General features: G+C 42.7%; 1 protein-coding gene across 9 annotated transcripts in view; it reads right to left on the reverse strand.

The window, feature by feature from the left end:
- Positions 1 to 2266: 2266 nt before the first annotated feature.
- The window catches only part of kcnj10a (potassium inwardly rectifying channel subfamily J member 10a), a 50175-nt gene continuing 30215 nt past the window's right edge, over positions 2267 to 22226 (reverse strand). For 7 of the 9 annotated variants that reach the window (XM_050067236.1, XM_050067235.1, XM_050067233.1 and 4 more), the window contains 5 exons: positions 16972 to 17364; positions 15455 to 15666; positions 13564 to 13695; positions 11581 to 11758; positions 2267 to 5758 (listed from right to left, as the gene is read on the reverse strand). In XM_050067236.1, the coding sequence (XP_049923193.1) occupies positions 5349 to 5758; positions 11581 to 11758; positions 13564 to 13695; positions 15455 to 15666; positions 16972 to 17356 (1317 nt within the window). In that variant the 5' untranslated portion in view covers positions 17357 to 17364 and the 3' untranslated portion in view covers positions 2267 to 5348. Of the gene's footprint in view, positions 5759 to 11580; positions 11812 to 13563; positions 13696 to 15454; positions 15667 to 16971; positions 20528 to 22226 lie in introns of those variants that run through there. The other 2 variants (XM_050067231.1, XM_050067239.1) reach the window with 2 other exon arrangements.

The raw sequence follows: 22226 nt of genomic DNA on the forward strand, positions 1-22226 counted from the left end.
TCTTCAGAGGCAACAGGTGCATTTCCGGTCACCACTGGCGCTAACTAATTAGCACAATTAACACCTGAACCGTCCATGTCTTCCTCAGGGGACCCACACTGCTTTTCCCGTCACCGTGGGGTCGGTATGGTCTGACCTTGAATACAAACTCCACTCGTTCATTTTTTTTCTAGTAACACGAGCTAACTTAAATTACTGCTAGCGGATGCTACTAATTCGCAGCCGATGTTCAAGCTAGCTTAGCAGTTAGCATCGTTACTCCCGCTAGCTTAGCGGCTAACGGCTAAACCTTTTAACAGTTCGGTCTTGTGCAGACACGCACCTAAGTATTAACGTCCAGCTTCATCAACCGACCTTGTTAGTTGGTATTTTAATCGTCACCGGTTGCTACTAGTTTCTTTTTTCAATGTAAGAGGTCAGCCTTTTCTCTCCTTTGCTCCTTTGTTCTCTAACGGCGCGTCAGCCCGCCCGCCATGTTTGACTTCCTCACCTGCCGCCAATCAGAACAACGATCACTCACTGCCCGCTGTAATGACCAATGAAATGAAAGGAGGTGAAAATAAAGGTGTATTACGTGGTTTTTATTTTAATTAACCTTATTTATTTAATTTATATTATTTAGAACCGAAAGTAGTATTTGTTTCATTAGTATTAATATTAATAGATGTTATTTTATTATAATTGTTAATTATTTTTCAGTTATATCCTCATTTGTCCTCATATTTGTCCATTTATGTGGACATGACACTGAGGCCTTCATCATAAACACTACGCATGCAGTCTATTTGTCTCCTGACATGCTGTGGAAAGGACATCCTGGGCTCTCCAGAGATGTAACACACATGGCGGTGTACCCAACAAATCATATCTTTTGTCTCTTCAAAAAAGGGGAACTGCACGTTTGGTTTAAGATATATTGTTTCATTTCTTCATTCTGATTTATTTATTTATTTATGATTTTTAACTATATTGTATAAGGATTTCAAAAGTCTATGTTCACTCCAAGCCTCTCAAAATACACATTTTAACACATGTCCTTTGTGGGGGACAGTGGGACTTGCTTCTTTTCAGTTTTATTAACCATACTTCAGAAAGCCTGAGGAGGAAACTGACACCCAGCACCAATTTTCATCAAAACTATTTAGAAAAAGGAGGTGGGTTCCACTTCCTCATACAGGGACCAAAGCTCTGGACACATTTTTGGTTGACGGTGGGGCAGTTTGAGGTCCCTCCAAGGATGCTAGCACCGCATCAGGAGGCAGAGGACCAACAACTAGGATTCTATTGACCCAGAGCATCATCTGGGAGTTTGAGGTAAATTATTGTACAGCCGGCTTCAACTGCATGACTGGTTGATGCCTTTAATTGCAGTGCGAAAGCTCAGAAAAATCAAAATTGTTCTGCTTTTTTGCCACAAGGCCTAATATTCATGGTCTGAGTGACAGTGACCTACATGACACAAACAGCAGTTCAAAGAAATTGACTTATGTGTGAATTAATTGCACGTAAAAAGTAACACAAAAAGACAAAATACTCTAATGTTATTCATACCAGCAGCAATGCAACAGTTGCAACAGGTCCGCCATTGTCGCGGTGTTGTGATGTGACATTCTGCATGACTTGACTGGTTGATGCTTTTATTTGGAGTGTGAAAGCTCAGAAAAATTGATGTTCTGAAGATAATTTCATTGCTTTTTTTGACGCATAATATTCCGGTTCAGCATGGAAGTGGGTCTACTTATGATAAAACCAACAGTTCTTAAATGTATATCACCATGCAAATTAATCGCGCAAAAATTAGCACGAAAATTAGCATTAGCTCAAGTGCTAAAAAATATCCAATTCAGTATTATTAATGGAATTTGTGTTGTTTGATGATAAAACAAGCTCATTTTGAAAATCTTACACTGATGTTCACGAGTATGGTATGTTGTAAAATAATTTTCTTACCACTCTACTGAGATAATGTCCGTTGAACACGTTATGGTGCCGCTATCAGTGTGTTGATTGGTCAGAGGAAGCCAGAGCTGCAGGTTTGCTCAACTGAGTGTCTTAGTAGGCAGGATGTTTGTCAACCTCAGTTAAGGTTGTTGAGGTTGATACAATATCTGTGTCTTAATTTTAATATGAATGCGATTAAAAGCTTCAGAAGATAAAATGCTTTATCTTTCATAATGTACTATTTTCACCCACGAAGACAAATCAAGCAGGAATCATTTTGTTTCATGCACACACGTAGACATGTTGTAAATAATATATTTATTAAAAGAGCCACTTAAAAGTGCTTACTGAAAAAGTTAGATCAATGTGAGTGATCCATATACAGTATACAGTAGGCTTTACAGTATAAACAAGCACAACCCCTCACCACACATGGATACTGAAATATTTTCACATTTCAAAAATATTGTTATCATTGGGCTTGGTCTGAAGCAGCAGAGGATTTCATCTGAATAGTGGCATTTAATCTCTGTCAAGAGCACAAATTTCCACAGATCATAACGTATTAATATATTACTGATTTTTATTTTTATTTTTTTCAAAAAATGCTTGGCCATTCAAACAAAATAATTTTAAGAACTGATTACATTTCTAGTAATGAAATTTAGTGAAAACATTTTTTTTATGTAAAAATTCAAATTCATTTTTGTTGCCAAGAAATTTAAATAAGAGTACCTTAATCTGATTTTTTAATTCATCTGTCACCATTTTCATGTAAATATTTTAAAAAGGGGTACATTTTTATCTAGATATATATTCTTTTCAGATCCACAAAGGCAGATGATTTGCACATACTGGCTGAATCCACAGGCTCCTTCGTAGCTAATGGATGGAAAAAATGACAGCAGTGAAATGATGGGCCCACTCTTACATTTTTGCATTGACAATATGGTATATGGAAAATGTGGAGTTGTGTATCAAATGTCAGGACATACTGATGTGAAAAATGTAAGAAAAAATATTTTATACACTGTACAGAGGTACATTAACACACATAAAATTTAGGATAGCTCACCAAAGGGTTCGTACGAACACTCACAGAATTACCCATTTTCAAGCAAATATCACACGCTCACAAACCCCAAACATGACCCCAAATTTTAATCATTTATTACAGTGCATTAGGTTTCAGAGTTAGTTCAGTTATTTCCCTTGTGTGAAATGCCACTTTTCTTTCAAGTTAAAGTGCTTTTAGTAATATCACTAAACAGATTTACCCCAATAAACATGAAAAGACATTCATATGACAGAGCACAATATTTCAGGTACAACAAGTAACGATGTTAGAAACTATTGTGTACATAAAATATGATACATTCCTTTAAAATCCTTCGTTAAAAAAATAATATGGTTCCAGTATTTTCGCCACCTTTTGCTAACCTGTTCCCATTCCCTGGCTGTCAAATACCAACGCTTTGTCATGCCTCTTGGCATCTGATAGCGACGCACAGGGCACCCTTTAGCATCTCTAGGTGATGCCCAGCTGAAACACATGGTTAATGTTTTGAAACTTTTGTTTATAAACACCGGCTTTTCTTGTGCACTATGTGTACATTTATACACCAAAATTTGCATGTATCTCACATAATCATTGGCCAGTAATACCTGTTAAACCAACATATATTGGATGGCTGTGATCAGCAACCAATGCGCTGATGGGAGTAAAGAAGAAAGCGGTCCTGAGCAAGCCAGTAAGGAGACAGGTTTGGGCGGTGGATGCGTCACCAAACACAGAACTTCACCTGGGACTTTCCCCAGGAGACCAGTGTGAACTTTGAGTCATTTTAAGGTACATCAACACCAAGTTTCTTCTCCTAAACTCAAGCAGAGTAACTTTACTTGCCTAGCCTAAACATTCATAACTTTACGTTAGTTCAGTAACTTTACGTTAAGCACGTAACATCATTATTGGGGAGCTTATTTGTAGGAAATCATACAAACCGTTGTTTGAGGATATGTTGAGAAATAAAATTATGTTTAGGGTTAAAATAAGTACATAACATGTCTTGATGTAAACACGTGTGCGTGACAATCAAAAATTATGTAATGTTACTTTAAACCTTGATGACTTTTGGTTTCACACAGGACACAAATTGGTCTCCTGGGTCAAAGTCCTGTGTTTGTTTGACCAATCTACCAACCCTCCTTGACACCAGACGGAGACTTTCTCACACTGTACACTGTGTCAGATGCTCTCAGCATCAAATACTGCAGCGGATGGGTTTACATTAGAATTAGATGGAATCCCGCTGCATCTCATAAAGACGCTAAAGGGCGCCTTTGGCATTTAAAAGACACTGAGGGCATGGTCGGATTATGACACAATGGACCCCTGGACCTGGTGTAAAAGCCTTCCTCACCCTCTCTTGGGCAGGTACAGCATGCTGTTGTTTCTTTCTTGTGACATTTTAGAGATGAATGTTTAGGCTATTTCTTTAGTTTTCTTTTTTGAGGCTCTGTTATGGACATGATGAAGAAGCCCTTTATGTGAAGTTGCTGTTGCTAATTTTTTGTCAGAGACTCTAGCTTAGGGGCCCCTTGGCCTGGGTCCGGTAGGCTCATTCAGTAATACACTCATGACCGATGGGTGTGACAAAGCATTAATATTTTGATGACCTGGGAATGAGAACGGGCTGCTTTTGCAGGTATTTTGTTCATTTTTAAAAACGGGGAAAAAACAGTACAGTGATTCAGTCAGATGTTCAACCACACTGCAAAAATCCTCCTATCAAGTACATTTTTCTGTAGCTGAGTTCTTATTTTCTTAAAACAGAAATAGAAATCAACTTTTTTTTATTTTTCTGAAATCAAGGCCACTTTTCTTATTCCTTCTTGGTTCAAAAAATCCCACAAATTTCTAGAAAATTCTTGAAACAAGTTGATTTCTACTGGAATCAGATTAAGTTATTCCGACAACCCTGGGAATAAAACACAGACAGAAATGACCTGATAAGATGAAGATTATGTTGCAGTGTTTGAGCATCCTCCAGTTGCATTAAAACAAGTCCTTTCCAAAACAGAAGTGTAGAAAATGTCTCTATGGATGACTTGATGTTGTGCTGTACATTTGTACATGTTGGGTTTTTAGACACAGATTTCCTCACAGATTTCCTCAGTGTATTGCCGACAGTGACACACCGGCAGTGTGTCTGTGCGCGGTTGGTGGGTGAGGTGAAAGGGCACCCAGGTGTTCCTCTCATATGCGTAGGCGGGGTGTTTTGTGTACGAGTGGGTGAGATGTTTTCATCTGACACTATGAGCAGCTTGTTTGTTTTTCCTTCCTGTCTTCACCTTACCTCTGTTTCACATCTTCTTTCCGTAACCACTTCCTGTTTCTCTCTTTTCTCTCACACATTACTAATACGCACACTCAGCGGGCTGCTATCTCTGATGCGCCCCCTTTCTCGCCCCTTCTCTTCCCCCCTGTAGTTCTCCTCCAGTCGCATCTTCTCTGGGTCCGTCCCAGCCTCCTTGCCACCATGGTAACGAGACGCCCGTGATGGCGGGCTTGGTGGCAGGGCCTGCTTGAAGAGGGGTGGGGTTTTGGTTTTGGCCACTTTGTCAAAGAAGGCGAAATCGGCCACATATTTTCCTGAGGGAGACAGGGAGACAACAGGGGGGAACTCGTAGCCCCAGAGGATCTCGTCCGGAAGGTAGGATGTTCGAACCTGACAGGTGGCAGAGGTTGGCTCAACTGTGGCGCTCATGATCACCAGCAGCTCAAAGTCAGCCAACTCTGGGTCTGTCCAGCCACCACCTGGAGGATGGAGCAGGCCTGAGGTTAAACAACAAACTAACAAACTACCATTTACAAAGCAAGCCATGTGTTTTCATATCAGTTTCCTCCTTTCAATCAGGCATTTCAATTCATCCCATTACAGTTTTAATATAATAAACATTAAAAAAAACAAATCACAGAAAAGGAAAACCTGCTTAAAAATGATTATCACAGTAGTGAACACTAAGACGTCACTCAAGAGGAATTCAAAGCTGTACCTTTGGCCACTTGGGGGCAGCATATCAAGCTAAAAACACAACATACTGAATTTTGAGCTTACTTTTTTTTAATCCCTTTGTTCTGTAATTAGTGCAAAGACATGTTGACAATATGGACATAGTTACAAATACAAAAACAAACTAAGATTTACAGATGTTACGGTGTGAGGAAAAGAAACAGAAAAAAGGAAAGTGATGATTCATATACAAGCCACAAGAGTAGCACCTAGCGCCCTACTTCACGTTTTCCAGGCGGTTAAAGACACGGCATGTGTACGACCCCTAATTTCCAGGGCTGGTACCTGCGGTTATTCCACAGGCTAGTTAATAACATGTCGGGCAGGAAATCCAAAGTGTGGGATCATTTTGAGAAGGTGAAGGACGACCCCAAGGTGATATGTAAACTCATCTTCATTGGTCGACTACAAACATGACGTATCATCTGAAACATGGAAGTAGCTACATGCCCATTAGCCCACAGCGTCATTAACAGGCGGCTCGCTCAGTGTGTGACGTGCACTTGTAGATAAAATATAGGCCTATATTAATGAAGGTTCATTAGTACGGTTTTGTATTTCTCTGTAATGTAGCACAGTCCAGATTTAGGGGGATTTAGTGACATCTAGCAGTGAGGACTGCAGATTGCAACCACCTGAAACTTCTTCCAGTAAGAATTCCTTCAGTGTTTTGTTTGTTTCTACCATGTCCTGCTTGTTTTTATATATGCGATACTTAATTATCTTATATAATATCTTATAAATCCTGGGCTGCTGTAGAAACATGGTGGTGTAACATAGCGACCACCGTAGGCAAGGACCTGCTCCTTATGTAGATATAAACGGCTCATTTAGGGCCAGAAACAGAACAATTTTTATTTTCAGGTGATTATACACTCAAGAAAACATATGTATTATATTATATTTCTGTCACTATACCCCCCTTAAACCCCACACACTGAACCTTTAAGCAGTAGTTGTTTATATTATCATATTCTGCCTGCATTGTATTTGAGGAGGTAAAATGGCAGCTCATTTTTTAAAAGCATGCAGACCTGGGTCACAGATTCATTCATTCAGTAAATGGCAGTCATGTATGTGGCTAAGGAAAGATACACACAAGCATGCACACACACATACGCACATCCTGAAATTTCCAAAACATAAAAACTCCCCACTCACTGACTGATTCCAAAAACACTTGACCGGATCTTTCTCTCACACACACACACACACACACATACACAGAAGGCTGCAGCATGATGGCAACATTCCAATCAGAAATGTTTAATACGTTTTAAGAACACATGCAGACTTGTCATTCATTGACACACAACTTCAATAACACAAAGGACACACTGGAAGTCATATGCACTCAAACAAGCACACACCTGCGTCAACAGGCCTCACTCAGAATGCAGACTCTGTCATCTGTCTAAACAGTCCTTACCCTAACCCAGACCCAGTCCCGCTCCAACCAGAGCAAAAACACCAGGTTTCGCAACCGCTTGTGCTCACTGCGACAAACTTGGTTGAGGGATTCTCTTTGCTGGCCTTTTGTGGGCGGCGCAAAGGGCTCCGTCTGCATCTTAGCAGCATGGCTCGGGATGCTACTGGATAGCTCAGCTACAGTCAGGATAAATTGTAATAACTATGGGGGTTGCAGGGCGGCATGGTGGTGTGGTGGTTAGCACTCTCGCCTCACAGCAAGAGGGTTGCCGGTTCGATCCCGGGTGTGGGAGCCCTTCTGTGCAGAGTTTGCATGTTCTCCCCGTGTCAGCGTGGGTTCTCTCCGGGCACTCCAGCTTCCTCCCACAGTCCAAAGACATGCAGGTTAATTGATAACTCTAAATTGTCCGTAGGTGTGAATGTGAGCGTGAATGGTTGTCTGTCTCTATGTGTCAGCCCTGTGATAGTCTGGTGACCTGTCCAGGGTGCACCCTGCCTCTCGCCCGATGTCAGCTGGGATAGGCTCCAGCCCCCCTGCGACCCTCAAGAGGATGAAGCAGTTAGAAGATGAATGAATGAATGAATGAATGAATGGGGGTTGCAACACATTCTCACTCCGACCTCGTCACACATCAAGTTTGGTCATGGACTTTCCACGTCCAGATATGACGTGCAAGGTACCCTGGGTGCGTTGGTTGTTGACGTTCTGGTCAAGTCCTGCCTGTTACACGCATTCTCTTCTTTCAAAATAGTTTACATACACTCTTTTTTCAAATATACGCACTACGTTGGTACAACACCGTGAATTGACGTTTTCTTTCCTTCAACCAATAATGAAAGTGGTTAACGTTAGGAAAAAAGAACAGGGTTTGGCTTTATAATCTCACGGGATGCAAACACCGCTCTCCTGGGTGAAAGTTTGTTGGACCCATCAATCATCTCTCCCACCCACCCTACTTGGACTTCGCTGCCTTAACTTTCGCTCTTGTTCCACCACGCTTCCCCCTGACACGGCCGAGCACGGTTAAACTACAATGGCGACTGGCTGTTAGTCATGCCAACGTCAAAGGACGGCTTTTTTTGTCAGTGTCTGACACCACAAGTCACTGTCCAATGACTTTGGAGTGAAACTGGGTTGGTGATTCTCCAAATTTTCATGTAGCGCCACCATCAAGTCAAAATTTTGTTGAGTACTTTTGCCTAGTACTTTCGTTTATGACCATATATTTGCAAAACTGATCACACTTTAGTTTCAGTTGTACTTTGTTTTGTGCTAATCAAATATTAGCATGCTAAAATGTGAAACTGAGAAGGTGAATACAACAGTATACCTGCTAAACATCAGCATTACAGATGTTAGCATGTAGCGACTGCATCTCACCGACGAGCACTTTCTTCGTCATCAACCACAGCAGAGTTTCCTGATCTCTCAGTTCTAGGAAATATTTAGTCTCTGAATGAGTCATTGACGGAGTTTTCCACAGTGTACACACAGTTTCACAATCAGTCTTAAGAGAAATGCTTCGATATTCTAGCTCAGTGGTTTAGACAGCCATGGCACCTCTCCACAGTGTCTTGCCCTTCTGATTGACTCATGGTCACATAATGCCAACAAGATTCACACACTGTTGCACAGGAAGGCAGTTTTCAATGTTCCTATCAGAGCAGGTCCATGCTGGAGGTTGTGTAAATTAACTACACATTGAGGATATAAAGAAAGCTTTGCAGGGAACTCTGAAGCTCTGTTCAAAGAATCAGTGTGCACAAGTATGCTCAGTCATGAGTGTTACCATGAATGTATGTCCAAGAACTGCAGGCTTTTTACATTCCATTAGAAACAGTCATCCAACTATCCAACCGTGAATGATCTACACACTCAAGTAACTCAAGTATATTTTTGAGTGTAGAAGGGGGAAAGCACCCAAGGAGTCTCCCAAAAAAAAGGGTATTTTAAGGTGTTTTTTTTTTTTAATTTATTTAACTACAGTAGCCAAAAGATCAAAGAAAAACACCTTCTGGATGTTGAAACCTTGAACAGTGAAACTGACACCCACACACCACACACACCTACAGATAACGTGGAATTTAACCCAAGTCAGTGAGGTTAGCTTGCTATGAATGTGTTAGACTGCTAGATGTTAATGATAAAGTTAGAGTTAACTCTAATGAGTCAAAGCCGACGTTTCACTCTGAACAGCTCAAATAATCAATTACTGATTTAGTGACTCCTCTTCATCTCTGTGGGACTTTTTGGGGGCCCTATGCAAAATCTTGATTTGTCCCCCTATCTCCTATGAATACACACCAGATCTGCATCATATTACACATGCATGTGAGACCAGATGTTACTTATGACACAAAAAGAACATAATTTTGGCAGCACTGACGACATCAAGGTTGAAACATATTCTGACGGGCACTTGTCCCTTGGGCCACAGCTGGTCGCCGGCCCTGTCAAAAGATATCTGCCACTTGGCTTAACAGCATTTCTGGAGGACACCCTGCAATCCCTGGCCACATCTGGCAACGCTTTTTATCCCAAATTCTAAAGAAGACAGCAGTTACATGATGAAGTGCTGCTGTGCCCCCTGAAAAACACTGAGAAAACTTTTCTTCTCACCTCTGCAAGCACATTGAAGTTGCACATAGGCCTGCTGTTGGTTTAATGTCGTTATATAGCTAACATTAGCTACCGGAATGTTAAGGTTAATCTTTGATGTTATGATAATGACGTTAACTTATCTTGTAGTTAGTGGTCTTTTGGCCTTTTGAATCCTCATCAAAAGAGGTCAGGATTATTAATTTTAAAAAGTGTGATCAGTAAGCTAAAAAATACCCTAAAATAATATTAAAAATATAAAGTAACTTGTACTTTGGGTAATATATTACCCTTTTTTTTCAACTTTTACTTGAGTAGGTTTCTCAAATGGTAATTATACTTTTTACTTACTTACTACTTTTACTTTACTTTACTTTTTACTTATGCTGAGGCCCTCCTCGCCCCTAAAAGCCACAAGATGGTTTGGTCTGCCACTGCTCGAGTATTTGTCTCTGCATACTGCTAGAGCCGAGTGAGTGAGTGAGTGAGTGAGTGCGTACGTTGAAAGAAAGGAAAAGGAAAGTAAGCAAACAGACTTTGTAAAAATTACATTCAAAAGGTGCATGAGAGTGAGAGTACATTTTAGGCATCACTGGATTTATGAAAGAAAACACAGATGAAGCAACACTGGGGAAATGTCAAGACTGGCTGCTGCTACAGTGGGCACCTGAACCAGGGATTACAGTAGTATTACGGACAGTATTGTGTGTCCTGTAATATAATCCCTTAAATATGGTGACTGTGGTTAAAATAACTGCTGAAGGGAAGGCAAGAATAGCTACAAGAAAACAGGTGGAAATGAAAGCAGAAGTTAAAGGGCAGAGCACAAAGGAGTTTTAATTAGATGACATGATAATAACATATCAGAAAATCAATGGTGTCAAGTGAGGCCAAGTAAAGAAATGACAGAGGCCATCTACAGTGAACGATTGGTGTGAGTGTAAATAACGCCGCGATCAGAGACTTCGTACTGATGCCTTTGTTGCTCCCAGTGCTGAGAGGTCTGCGCTGCTGTAAGTGGATCTGTGCAGGCTTCGTGTCAGCACCCCAGACTGTACTGCATTGTGCTCTAATGAGGGGTGTCTCGGCAGATCTCTCTCACACACATTCCAGCCGAAGAAACCCTCTCCTCCAGTGCCAAACCAGCCCAACTCTGGACAGTTAGAGGCAGCCAAGCACGCAGCACATGACCGTAAATACCAATACACCTACATACACATACAGTACATGCTGCATGTGCATACAGTTATTCTCAATAAACTTTGATTTTAAATTCAATCTTCTCATTAAGTGATTGCTGTTACTAAAATATACTTTAAATTTCCAAGATCCAGTTAAACATTAACAATAATATTCATATTAGTAATACTACTACTTCTTCTTCCACTGCTGGCAGCTTCCCTCTGGAGTCAACACATAGTTTTGAGAAAAAAATCTCCACTTTATGTCTCAGTATTGATGTAAAATTCTCTTCCCCACCCTTCTTGATAATTGTGTGTCAGACCTGCCACACAACTTGACATTAGAGCCCTGACGTACCTTTTGCTGCCCAGGCCCTGAGGGGGCTGTTGTCGTCAATGATGTGGTAGAAAGTCAGAGGAATGATGAGGAAGGGGCTGTCGCTTGATGTGTCCACCTGGAAAGGCACATTGCGCTGGTCCAGCCGCACCGTCTCACCCTCCTTTGTCAGGGACGTCTGAAGCAACTTCCCCGTCACCTGGGAGCCAAGATGGAGTCAGTAAATGTAGCCAAGAGGTTGCAGAAGGCATCCTGTAACCAAAAGGCCCCAGGTTTAATACCTGCAACGGCCAGTGTCTTCATCATAGGCGATGTGTCCTTAAGCATGGCATCGTCAGTCACTGAATGTGTCGTTAAATATATTTCATACCAGTCAGATTGATACTGTTAAACAGGGATGTCAACAATTAACCGTGGATAGGTTACTGCTCAGAATATTTTTGATGGGTCATGCATATCTTTAGGTTATATAAGTTAATTTTATTATTCAGTTGCTGCTCTGTGCATCAACCAGGCTTGATAGAAGTTGGTAATGGCTCCACTAGCTATGATTACCGCTAGTAATGGCGTCCCGACCCAACAGCGTTACTGTGGAACAGTTGTGCCTATACCTCCTGATCTGTCTCAGGTTGCCCCAATGAACTCAATTTTGAGCAACAAACCCCCTTTAGAATTGTATACTGTGTTATCACTGTTAGCAGCCAGATAGTGGCAAGGCTAATGTTAGCCAACCTGTGGAGACCGGATGGTGGGCAGTGGGCATATGTTTCGGTACTTCAAAGCAGGGAGTGGGCTGTCTGTCAGCAAAGCCAACAGTCGGCCGTTGACCAAAGTCGGGCCATCGGTGAGCGTCTGTTGGCCTAGTTTTGCGGTGTGTCCCGCACCATCGGCACTTCGGCGTCAGCGGCTTTTCGGCCGATTGAGCATGTTGAATCGGCGGCGGAGCTTGTCAGTGAAAGAGATCACTCTGATTGGCTGTTTAGGTTTTATTCCCTCGCCCCCAGTGAAAGAGATCACTCTGATTGGCTGTTTAGGTTTTATTCCCTCGCCCCAGTAGCGAGTGAATCTGCCTGTAGTGAAACCGGGGCTAACCGGTGCTTCCTCCTCAGGCTCCACTTCACTCAGCTGCCGGACAGATCCGCTGCTTCTTCCCTGCTAGCGCAGCATGACGGAGGGACGCACAGCCAGTTAGCTGGGGCTAGTTGGGAGCGGTTAGCGCAGAATGACAGAGGGAAGCACCGCCAGTTAGCCTACCCTAGCTTCCCAGCTAGCCCCGGCTTTCTGTTTGGATCCAACCGGAGAACCGAGCCCTGGTTTGTTATTCAGGTTAAAGTGGGAAGAAGCAGCAGGTTTATTGGGCAGCTGAGTGAAGTGGAGCCTGTGGAGGAAACACCAGGACCGTCTGAATGTAATAGTCTGTGGAGGTGCTGCGGTGCTCGGCTGCACAGATAGGAAACCCCTCGGCTGTCAGGATGTACCACTCTGTCACTCCGCTCTCTCTCATGCAGGCGCAGAACGTACGTGCCACTTGGCCGTCGTGTGTAGTCCATGTAGTGTGTTCAAATGCAACTGACACAGGGCGACGTGAGGCGACGTGAGGCTACGTGAGGTGACGTAGACGACGCAACAGTTGGTTTTCGTCGCCGCTAGTTCTTTGATGTCGGTTTGGTGTGTCCGCACCTTTAGAAGTAAACTGATTAGTTACTGATAAAAGGGTGTCGGGCTATCAAAAGAAAAAATAATCAAAACTGACATCCCTACTGTTCATGAAGCACTTTACTTTAAAAAGCTTGTGGTTGTCGTGAAAGCTTTTCTTTTTCTTCTTTGTATGGGCCTCAAGTTAAAACTGTATGTCAGGGTCAGTGGGTTCATATCCATTATGGCATTGCATCCAGTCAAATGCTGTGCAGAGCCGATGCAGAGATACAAGGCAAACCTCAGGTGCATTAAAATCTATAGGTAGCCTATTTGGGGTTGCTATTAATTCAAAAGAGACTTGCGTACCTGGCATCCCAGCAGCAGGCTTTTGCGCATGTTGGCCACTCGGATCATGAGGCAGGGTCGACCCTCATGGTTTGACACAACAGCGTGCTGACTGAACTTCACTGTCTCGCCTCTCTTCTTGGGACGAGCGACCTACAAGAGGATGAAAACGTGTCACAGTTGGTAAAAATGGATATATAATGATTCCTGTTACTTCTACACACTGTAAACACTTCACATGAGCTCCAGTAATCATGTAAACAGGGCTTCTGATTTCCTCTTTCTGTCTTCGAGATAAACCTGGCCTACAGAAAGATATGTGATACGTGGAAGAGTAACATCACAGGGATGTAGAGATAAAAGAAAGGTTGTTAGACTGTTTAGAGGAAACTGTTCAGATAACTGTGCTTTGATAGTTTAGAGTGGTAATAATCAACATGGTAATAATCTCTAACTGATAAGCTCAAAGCTGATTGCTAAACATACTGATAGCTGCACTGATACAGGGTAAAGGAGGGACATGCTAGCCCAATGCTTCTCAAACCGTGGGAGGCCATAGCGTTACTACACATGGAACATGGATGACCAGGGGAATAATATGGAGTGAAACAAAGCTGAATGAATTGAAGCTGTCGTGGTGAAAGAATTTCTCCTGCTGTGATTAAGGGTGGCTCAACAGCATGATATAAGTTATTCTTTTTTCTATTCTTTTTGTTGTTCTTGCAAATTACGTCCTGATTTGAGAGCTTTGTAAATAAACTTTATTGTCATTAAGCTATTATTAAGTATATTGTTTCTGTTTAAATGACAAAGATAACAGTTTTAAACTAAATTTAACACTTGTTTGTTGTTAAATGCAGAACACAGAAGGGCAATACAATGTTTACTATAGCCCAAGGTGGCCTGGTAAGTATGATACAGAATATCGATGGAAGTAAAACTGTTGGCACAAGGCAGCCACTTGCTTTGGCACAGTTATAGGTCCTATTCGGACGGGATTAGTTTTCCATAGGTACGTGGGGTTAAGTAATAATTACCAGAGATTTTAGTCCCGTCCAAATGTGCCATGTCAGTAATCATTACCGCACGATGTCAGTAAAGATTACCGCGACTTTTACCTTCTGTAAAAGGGTCCTGGAAAATTACCTCAGGTAATACTAATCCCGTGCGAATAAACCAGCAGTAAATATGTGTGTAGATATTTCGTCATATCCTGTTCACAAGTGGTTTTTCGCGGATTTTCAAGCATGGAGGCTCTTGAAGAAGCACTCAGTTTTGCACTTCACAGTCGGACAAGTCCGTGTGAAACCTCAGGTACTGAGGGCCTACGACAAACACGATTCAAAACCAAAAAGAAGGTCGCAAGCACTTGTCCGGGGCACGGGACTTCTGACTGCTTTAGGTAAGTTAAGTATGCAATGTAGCAGGGCTATGTGGCTAATAAAAAAATGACAATAAAATCAACCCGTAGGCTAATCATTTCATAATAATTCGATGTAGGCTATATTATTTTATACATACAAGAAGTGTGGTACGCACAGGAAGCAATGTGTGTGAATGGATTAACCCCTCCCACTTGTGGTAGTTTTACTGATATTTCTTATCCCGTGCGAATTGGCCATTAATATTACCGACATCCTGTGGTAAAGTGACACTGATTATTTGAAATGGTTTCAATACTCATTTTCTGCAGTATCCTCTCATATTGTCAATGTTTACTACAGTCATTCTGCTGGACTCTATTACTAACAAGAAAAGAAAAGTTATCACAGCCTTGTTATACCTCCCCATGGTATCGTCGTATCGTAATGGTATCAAATATTGATATTTGTCAAGGTATTGTATCAAAGTTAGAAATACCAATAGCCTATCATGACAACAGTATCTAACACTAAAAACTGTATCTCACTACCTTCGCAAGGAACGTGCCGGTGATGAAGATCTCCATCACCATGGTGATGACCAGCTGAAAGATGAGCAGCACAATGGCAGCAGGACACTCCTCGGTGATGCACCGGAAACCGTATCCAATTGTGGTCTGAGACTCCAGAGAGAAGAGGAAGGCTCCCGTCAGGGTCTTCACCTCCATTACACATGGAGTATGGTTGGAGGGGGGGTCGAACTCTGGAGGAAGGGAGGGAGAGCAGAAGATCTTGGGTTTGAGGGAGTAAACTAATTATAAAGGAACATTTTGTTCCCTCTCTCAGTGCTCTGTCGGATCTTTCTCATGCTCTTTCTGCCATGTAAAACTGTATTCCGTGTGTCTTTCTTTATTGTTAACACATTCACAAAAAAGTACTTGTACTTCTTAGGTCTTTTTTTACAGAAGGCCAGAGGACATGGATAAAGACTGTTTTATTTCAGAAGTACATAAGTGATGAAACGGACAAGCAAGATTTCACATGACTTTTCTGTGTTGACTGGTAAGGTTACCTATCAATACCAATAACTCATGTTGTTTTCAGTAAGTTTTCCACTGTTTGGTCAAGACTGACTCTTGTTTTGATGATGGTACTAAATGATAAGTCAGGGGATGACTAAAGTTCGTATTATTCATCCATGGGGAGACATGAGTATGTGCATCAAATTTGATTGAAATCTATTCAATAGTTGAGCCCTGCAATACTCTGGTGACCTGTTTAGGTTGTACCCCGCCTCTCGGCCAGTGTTAGCTAGGATAGGCTCCAGCCCCCCACGACCCCTAAGGATAAGCGGTGAATGAAAGGATGAATGTATTCAATAGCTGTCAAGACCTTTCACTTGAAAACATGAATTGATGCACAGGAGGAAAAGTCAGGTAATCACTAAGGTAAGTGGGAATAATTCTCTGGGGACCATTAGGGGCCATACACATACTGCGTTTTTTGCACCCTCAAATTCATTGTTTTCAATGTAGACATGTGTCAGGTATGCTCAAACGCCAGAGCAAAGTCAGAGCGATGCCACCCCAATGCACACGCCTTCCCGAGCACCTATTTTTCAGGGCGTGATGGCTGTGCCCCGAGATCAACCAAGTTCAGCTGACAGATACCTTTCCCTTCTTCCGTAAATATCAGTCTGTGGTAAATGTGGAGGAGTTGATCTTTTTAGTGCAGGGCTACCCAGAGCTTTACATCTGTTCCATGGACGATAGGCCTACACACTTATAAACAGCGCCTGGAAGAAGATCAGCTCTGCACTCACGATTTCAGGTAAATAGGCTATGATACGGTACTTGTTAAGGTTGCTTAGCAACTTCAGATGCAACCTGCTGCCACGCCCTTGAAAGCTGCCTCAAAAAAAAGCACAAAAGTAGTGCCCGACCTCACATTTTCCAGGCGGTCAAAGACCTGGCATCTGTACAGCACCTTACACAACATCTTTAGTTATGCTTTTCTGATCTTATTCTCCACTAAAAAGCTCCGCCCCCCTCCATCCCCTCCTCCTTACCCAGTAGATCTCCATGCACCATGGCCACCAGGTACCAAAGCACTCCAAACACAAACCAGGTCCCAGCAAAGGTGGCAGAGAAGAGGAAGAACTTGTAGCGCCATTGCATGTCCAGGAAAGTCGTCCAGAGGTCGCGGAGGTACAGTGCCCCTCGCCCGCTTATGTGCTCGATGCGTACATTGCTTCGGCCATCTTTGGAGAGGACGCGTCGCCTCCTCCGCAGGGCATTGGGCCCTCCAGCTGCCGTGGCTCCTCCACCTGCACCAGCACCTCCAGTCCCCCCTGTGGAGCCCAGCAGGGGTTTGGTGATGTCAGTCTGTGTCTGGGAGTGGCATACTTTCTGAGGGGAGGAGCCTTCAGAGGAGGGGGGAGTGGCTGAGGTCATGGCTGGTGCTACAGTTGGTTGGAGACAGAGACAACAGGAGGTAAGGTAAAGAAGAAAAGTGGGTAGAGGGGGTGTACATGAAAAGACAAAGCGAGGTAAGACAGCGGGAAATAGTGCATAGGTTGTATGGGCAGTAAAATCAAGTGAACAGCAGGTGAGACCAAATGAAAAGGTGCAGGGTGTGTGAATAAGGAGAAAAGAGAGAACATTTGACGACCACATGAATGAGAGAAATGACAGAGTGGAACATTTGGGAGGAGAGGGAGGTGACGATGAGGAGAAGAAGAAGAAGAGGAAGGGGATTAGAAGCACATTTTTCAGCTGGACAGCGTTGTGGCTATCCATGGTGGTCCATTTAAGCCCCCTTTCTCCTTTCAATGGAGGCAGCTGGCCTTGTCAAAATAAAAGCCTCCTTTCAGCATGAAGGCACAGCTGCTCTTTCACATTAAAAGCGTGATAGTGCAGGCCCATTCACGTGTTGGTTGCACAAGACGGCCACTGAATTGAGATGAGGAGACACCAGTGACTGTTATTCCACATGAAAAAGATTAAGAGTCTTTCAGTTTGAATCAAGGACGCCGAGGTCTTCTGCTGGACCCCCTCTTCCATTTAGCTGAAAGCTGTTTTCATACGCTTCCCTTCACTTTGTGGCCTGTTTTTCCTTAAATAAAGACCCGATTTATGCAGCAGATCTGACAGGAAGATGTGCATTACTTTGGGATCAGATCTAGCTTTTGAGACGATGTCAGCTGCAGAGAACTGTAGAAAAAGCTGGCTTTGTAAAGGTTTAGTATGGGGTACTAAAAGGTGGAGCTGTGAACACTGCAGTCTGTTGATTGGCCAATAGAGGACGGTCACTCTGCTCAGGGCTGAGTTGTGGCTGGTTTTGAGGCTCATGTAACCACTGTTCACACTGTGGAGAGTTTTATTAGTAAACTGTAACTATAAAATGAAAGCAGCTGGAGTCGGAGAAAAAGTAACTTAATTCGCTGGGCCGACTGCCGGCGACTTTTAAGGTGGAACATCAACTTGTAATGTTACTCAGTGCATGAGTTGAGTCGATGTGAATCCATCAGCACACCTTAAATTTCACTATGACAACTTTGACCATTACTTTAGTTTTTATATGACTTGTAGTAATGAGTGGATCTTCAAGCATTTATATGTATTAATTTCAACCAGCTTATGTGAACAGCATTTAGTCTAACCCTTACTCGAAGGAAAAGAAAAGCATCGCAGAGCATGTGAGTGACAACAACCCCACCTACATTTAAGAGTACTGTTTGTGATGGAAACCCTAGGGTCTAGGCACCATGTCTGAAGGGTTACTTTTGGTTCCAAAGGTACCATAGCGAAAGTGTTTGGTAGAAACAGGGCTTTTCATCACACAACATTAAAATTCACCACCTTTGAATGGAAAACAGTATAAAGTGTGGCCCTACAGAGTGCTGGACTGAAAGGAAAGGCCTCTTGTATTTCACATCAATTTGCTCTTCTTTCCTCTCTAAAATGAGCTAGTTAGTTACTGGTTAATGGGTGTCAGGCTATCAAAAGCAAAAGTAACCATCACTGACATCCCTATTTCCGATACAAGTACACCCTCATCACTTATTACACAAGCTAAGTGCTTGTTGTCATATAACAAGTGTCAAGTGAATGCCTGTCAGACAATGGTGGTGTAATGTGCTGGGGTGGATTCTAAGTGTCTGTGGGTCTCAAAGTATCAACAGTATATTGACAGAATGAGTCCCCCACACCACCCCCGGGTGCCATGGACACTTATTGTCACTGTATGGGTCGTCCACTGCATACACTCAACAGTTTTACCCTGGTCTGAGCTGCAGTTTCTCCACATCCTTCTACTTCTTTCCTTCTCCCTCGCTCACACTCACTGTTCACTAAATGGCCCTTTTGTCTCAAACTGCCTCTGCCTTCCGGAGCGAATACAACAAACCCAAAAACAAAACAACACAAACAAAAGCCTAAGAAACACGACGATCTGATACGCTCTGTCCTTTCCTGTCCTTTCTGACCCTTCTCTCTCCTCTCTCCACGCTGGAGCTCACACTGAGTGAATGAATAGAGATCTGTGTTGATGTCTGTGCTCTGAATACTAAGATGTGGAGGGGGAGAGAGGGGAGGGAGGCGGGGTCAAGAGGAGGCCCATGTGATTGGCCGTGTCCATCTCCAGCTGAACTCTGAACCCTGTGGAGCTCCTGCCTACACATACAGTAAACACACACTCGTGTATTGGACATATAGACCTTTAGAACAGTTAGAAGGCAATACAATACCATTGATTGTATGAAGGAATGTTTGGTTTGCAAAGTCAGGACCTTACACACAACAACACAGAAACTAGCAATTGCATGTACATTCAGCAACTAGCAGTTACATGTATACTAATCCTACCATGTCTAGGGCATTCAGTCTATTTGATCCTAATGAACACATAAGTCTGTTATGTAGTATTAACTTATCTGTTGGGTACACAATGAGGTGTAAACACAACATAAAGTTGCTATGGCAAACCCGTTGCCTATTTACACATCCAGCAGACAAAGAGCAACATTAGCATTTCTTTTGGGTCATGTTTCTGTCTACCTGATGAATGTGGGTCCAATATTTAATATGCTTTTACCTCTGTTTTGGTCTCCACCAAGCAGCAACCTCAGAGGCTGAAAAAAGGAAGCCAATGTGGAAGTGCCAAAAGTTGCAGTTCCTTGAATGGCCACTTGAGGCTGGCTCCAAAAGTGAGTCAATCCCCATAGTGTCCATGTAATAATGCCTAACTTTGTAGCAGAAATAAACATGTGTACAGCCTGGTACAAAAACGGTTTGGGTCTCTATAGCTAATTTCCACGCACGTTAATGACAATTGTACAAACTTTTATATAACACAACTGTTTATATTTTATTAAGATTTGCAGTTACGTACAATTAAGGGCACGATTGCTTTGAGTGATAGGCTATCTGCAGACAATGTCCTCGGGCTCCAAGTAAGATGCAACATGGTCACTTCTGGCTACAAAAATCCAAGATGGCGGCAGCCAAAATGCCAAACTCAAGGCTTCAGAACAGGAGTCCACAAACCAATGTGTGACATCACAGTGGCAACATTCATTAGTTTCATAAAGTCTACACTGTGGTCTCAGTCACAGACTGTATAATAAAGACGGACGACATGACAGCTTCCAAAAGTGAAGCCAAAACATCTCAATCACCGTGTAGTGGCTGACAGCAGTGTACCCTGCCCCTCCATGGTAACAGATGAGACATGGACCAAAGTAAAAACTCGACATGCACATAAATACATTAGAGTTAGAGAGTAACTTAAAACGCAAGATTTTCAGGTCATAAAAACTAAAACAATACATTCAAAGACGCTAAAAGTAAACTGCCAACCGTTATTTATCTAATTTTCTGTGGGTACATTGTTACGAGCGATCCTTCTCACGTTACACATCATCATTTGATCCATTGTTTCTCCAAAAAATAATAATTAGTGCTGCTCTCCAAACAAATTAAAATAAGTAGTTTCATTTTAAAGTTACTTCTAAAACAACTATGCACTCCATTAATCAGATGTGGATGGATGGTGCCTTTGATGGAACTATTTTCAGCTGTGGAATAATACACACGTGGTGCAGTAGTGAGTATATCTGGCAGCAGGACAGTGGATTGAAAATAAACTACAGTGCCCTACAGTACATATGTCACGGAGTGCAACTCATCTATGTGTGAGGTTGACTATATTTGTGAGAAGGTTCAATTGCTTGTTGGTTTTGGTCTCTTTTTGGGGGGTTATTTGATGATAGGAAAAATACAGAATATCTAAACCCTTATGTCACTGTATCTACAGTCACCAGTCTTGGTTATGTAAATATTAATAGAGCTAAAACAATATTTGGGAAGTGTATCAGTCTGGTTGACAGTAACACTGATGGATTCCCTCTCTTGTAAAATGACTTCTTCCACACTCAAGGTTAGGATCTCTTCCTGTCCGTCCGGCTCTCCATCCCTCTCCTTCCCTCTGTCCTGTGCGCACAAGAATCCTTTGTTTTCGAGGAGATGAAAGGGACAAAAGCCACCATTGAAAAATACGACTGGGTGAGCGAGCGAGTGAAAGCGAGAGCAAGTTAGACGAGGCAGAGGAGAGCGGTACGGAGGGTTAAAGTGTGTGTTTGCGACTGTGCGTGATCGTGTGTGTGAGTATGCGGTGCTTGACATTGTGAGGGGGCAGAGATGGGGGGGGGATAATTGGTTTTGAGGGGAGGATTGAGAGAGAATTGAGCAAAGGGAGACAAAGGGAGTGAAAGAGGAAGAGGGAGGGAAATGGATGGTGAAGGGGTATGTGGAGTAAAGGTGGAGGAAACAGATCGGTGACAAAAGAGGGTCATTAGTATTCCAGAGGAGAGAGTAATCCCTTCCACTCAGTGCCCCTGTCCAGTGTCCACAGCCACAAAGAACCCCTAGCAGCCAGTACACTGAAAAGACTCAATACAACACAACTTGAATAGCTGTGACCACTGTCCATGCCACAGCAGCCTCTGCAGCCAACTGAAAGGACTGTCTAAACATCAACACAGGCCATGCCAAGAAGGCATCGACTCAGCCAGCACAAGATGTTAAAACCACAAACTTACTGGAGCCAAACTAAGCAGTGCCCATACAAACGAGCTGCTGTTGTGTCTTTGTGCCTTTATATACACAGTGAATTATTTCAGACAGTCTCATTAAGACAGAGCATCTTCTTTAGCTGTGCTTTGTGTTGGCCTTTTTTTTACTTGCTCCATTTCCTGTTTCATCTCCTCACTTCCTGTCGTTATTGCCTGCTTTGCTGTGGGTTCCAGTATCCATGCTACCATCT

This window comes from Epinephelus moara, chromosome 17 (assembly GCF_006386435.1).
Source record: "Epinephelus moara isolate mb chromosome 17, YSFRI_EMoa_1.0, whole genome shotgun sequence".
Taxonomy (NCBI): Eukaryota; Metazoa; Chordata; class Actinopteri; order Perciformes; family Serranidae; genus Epinephelus; species Epinephelus moara.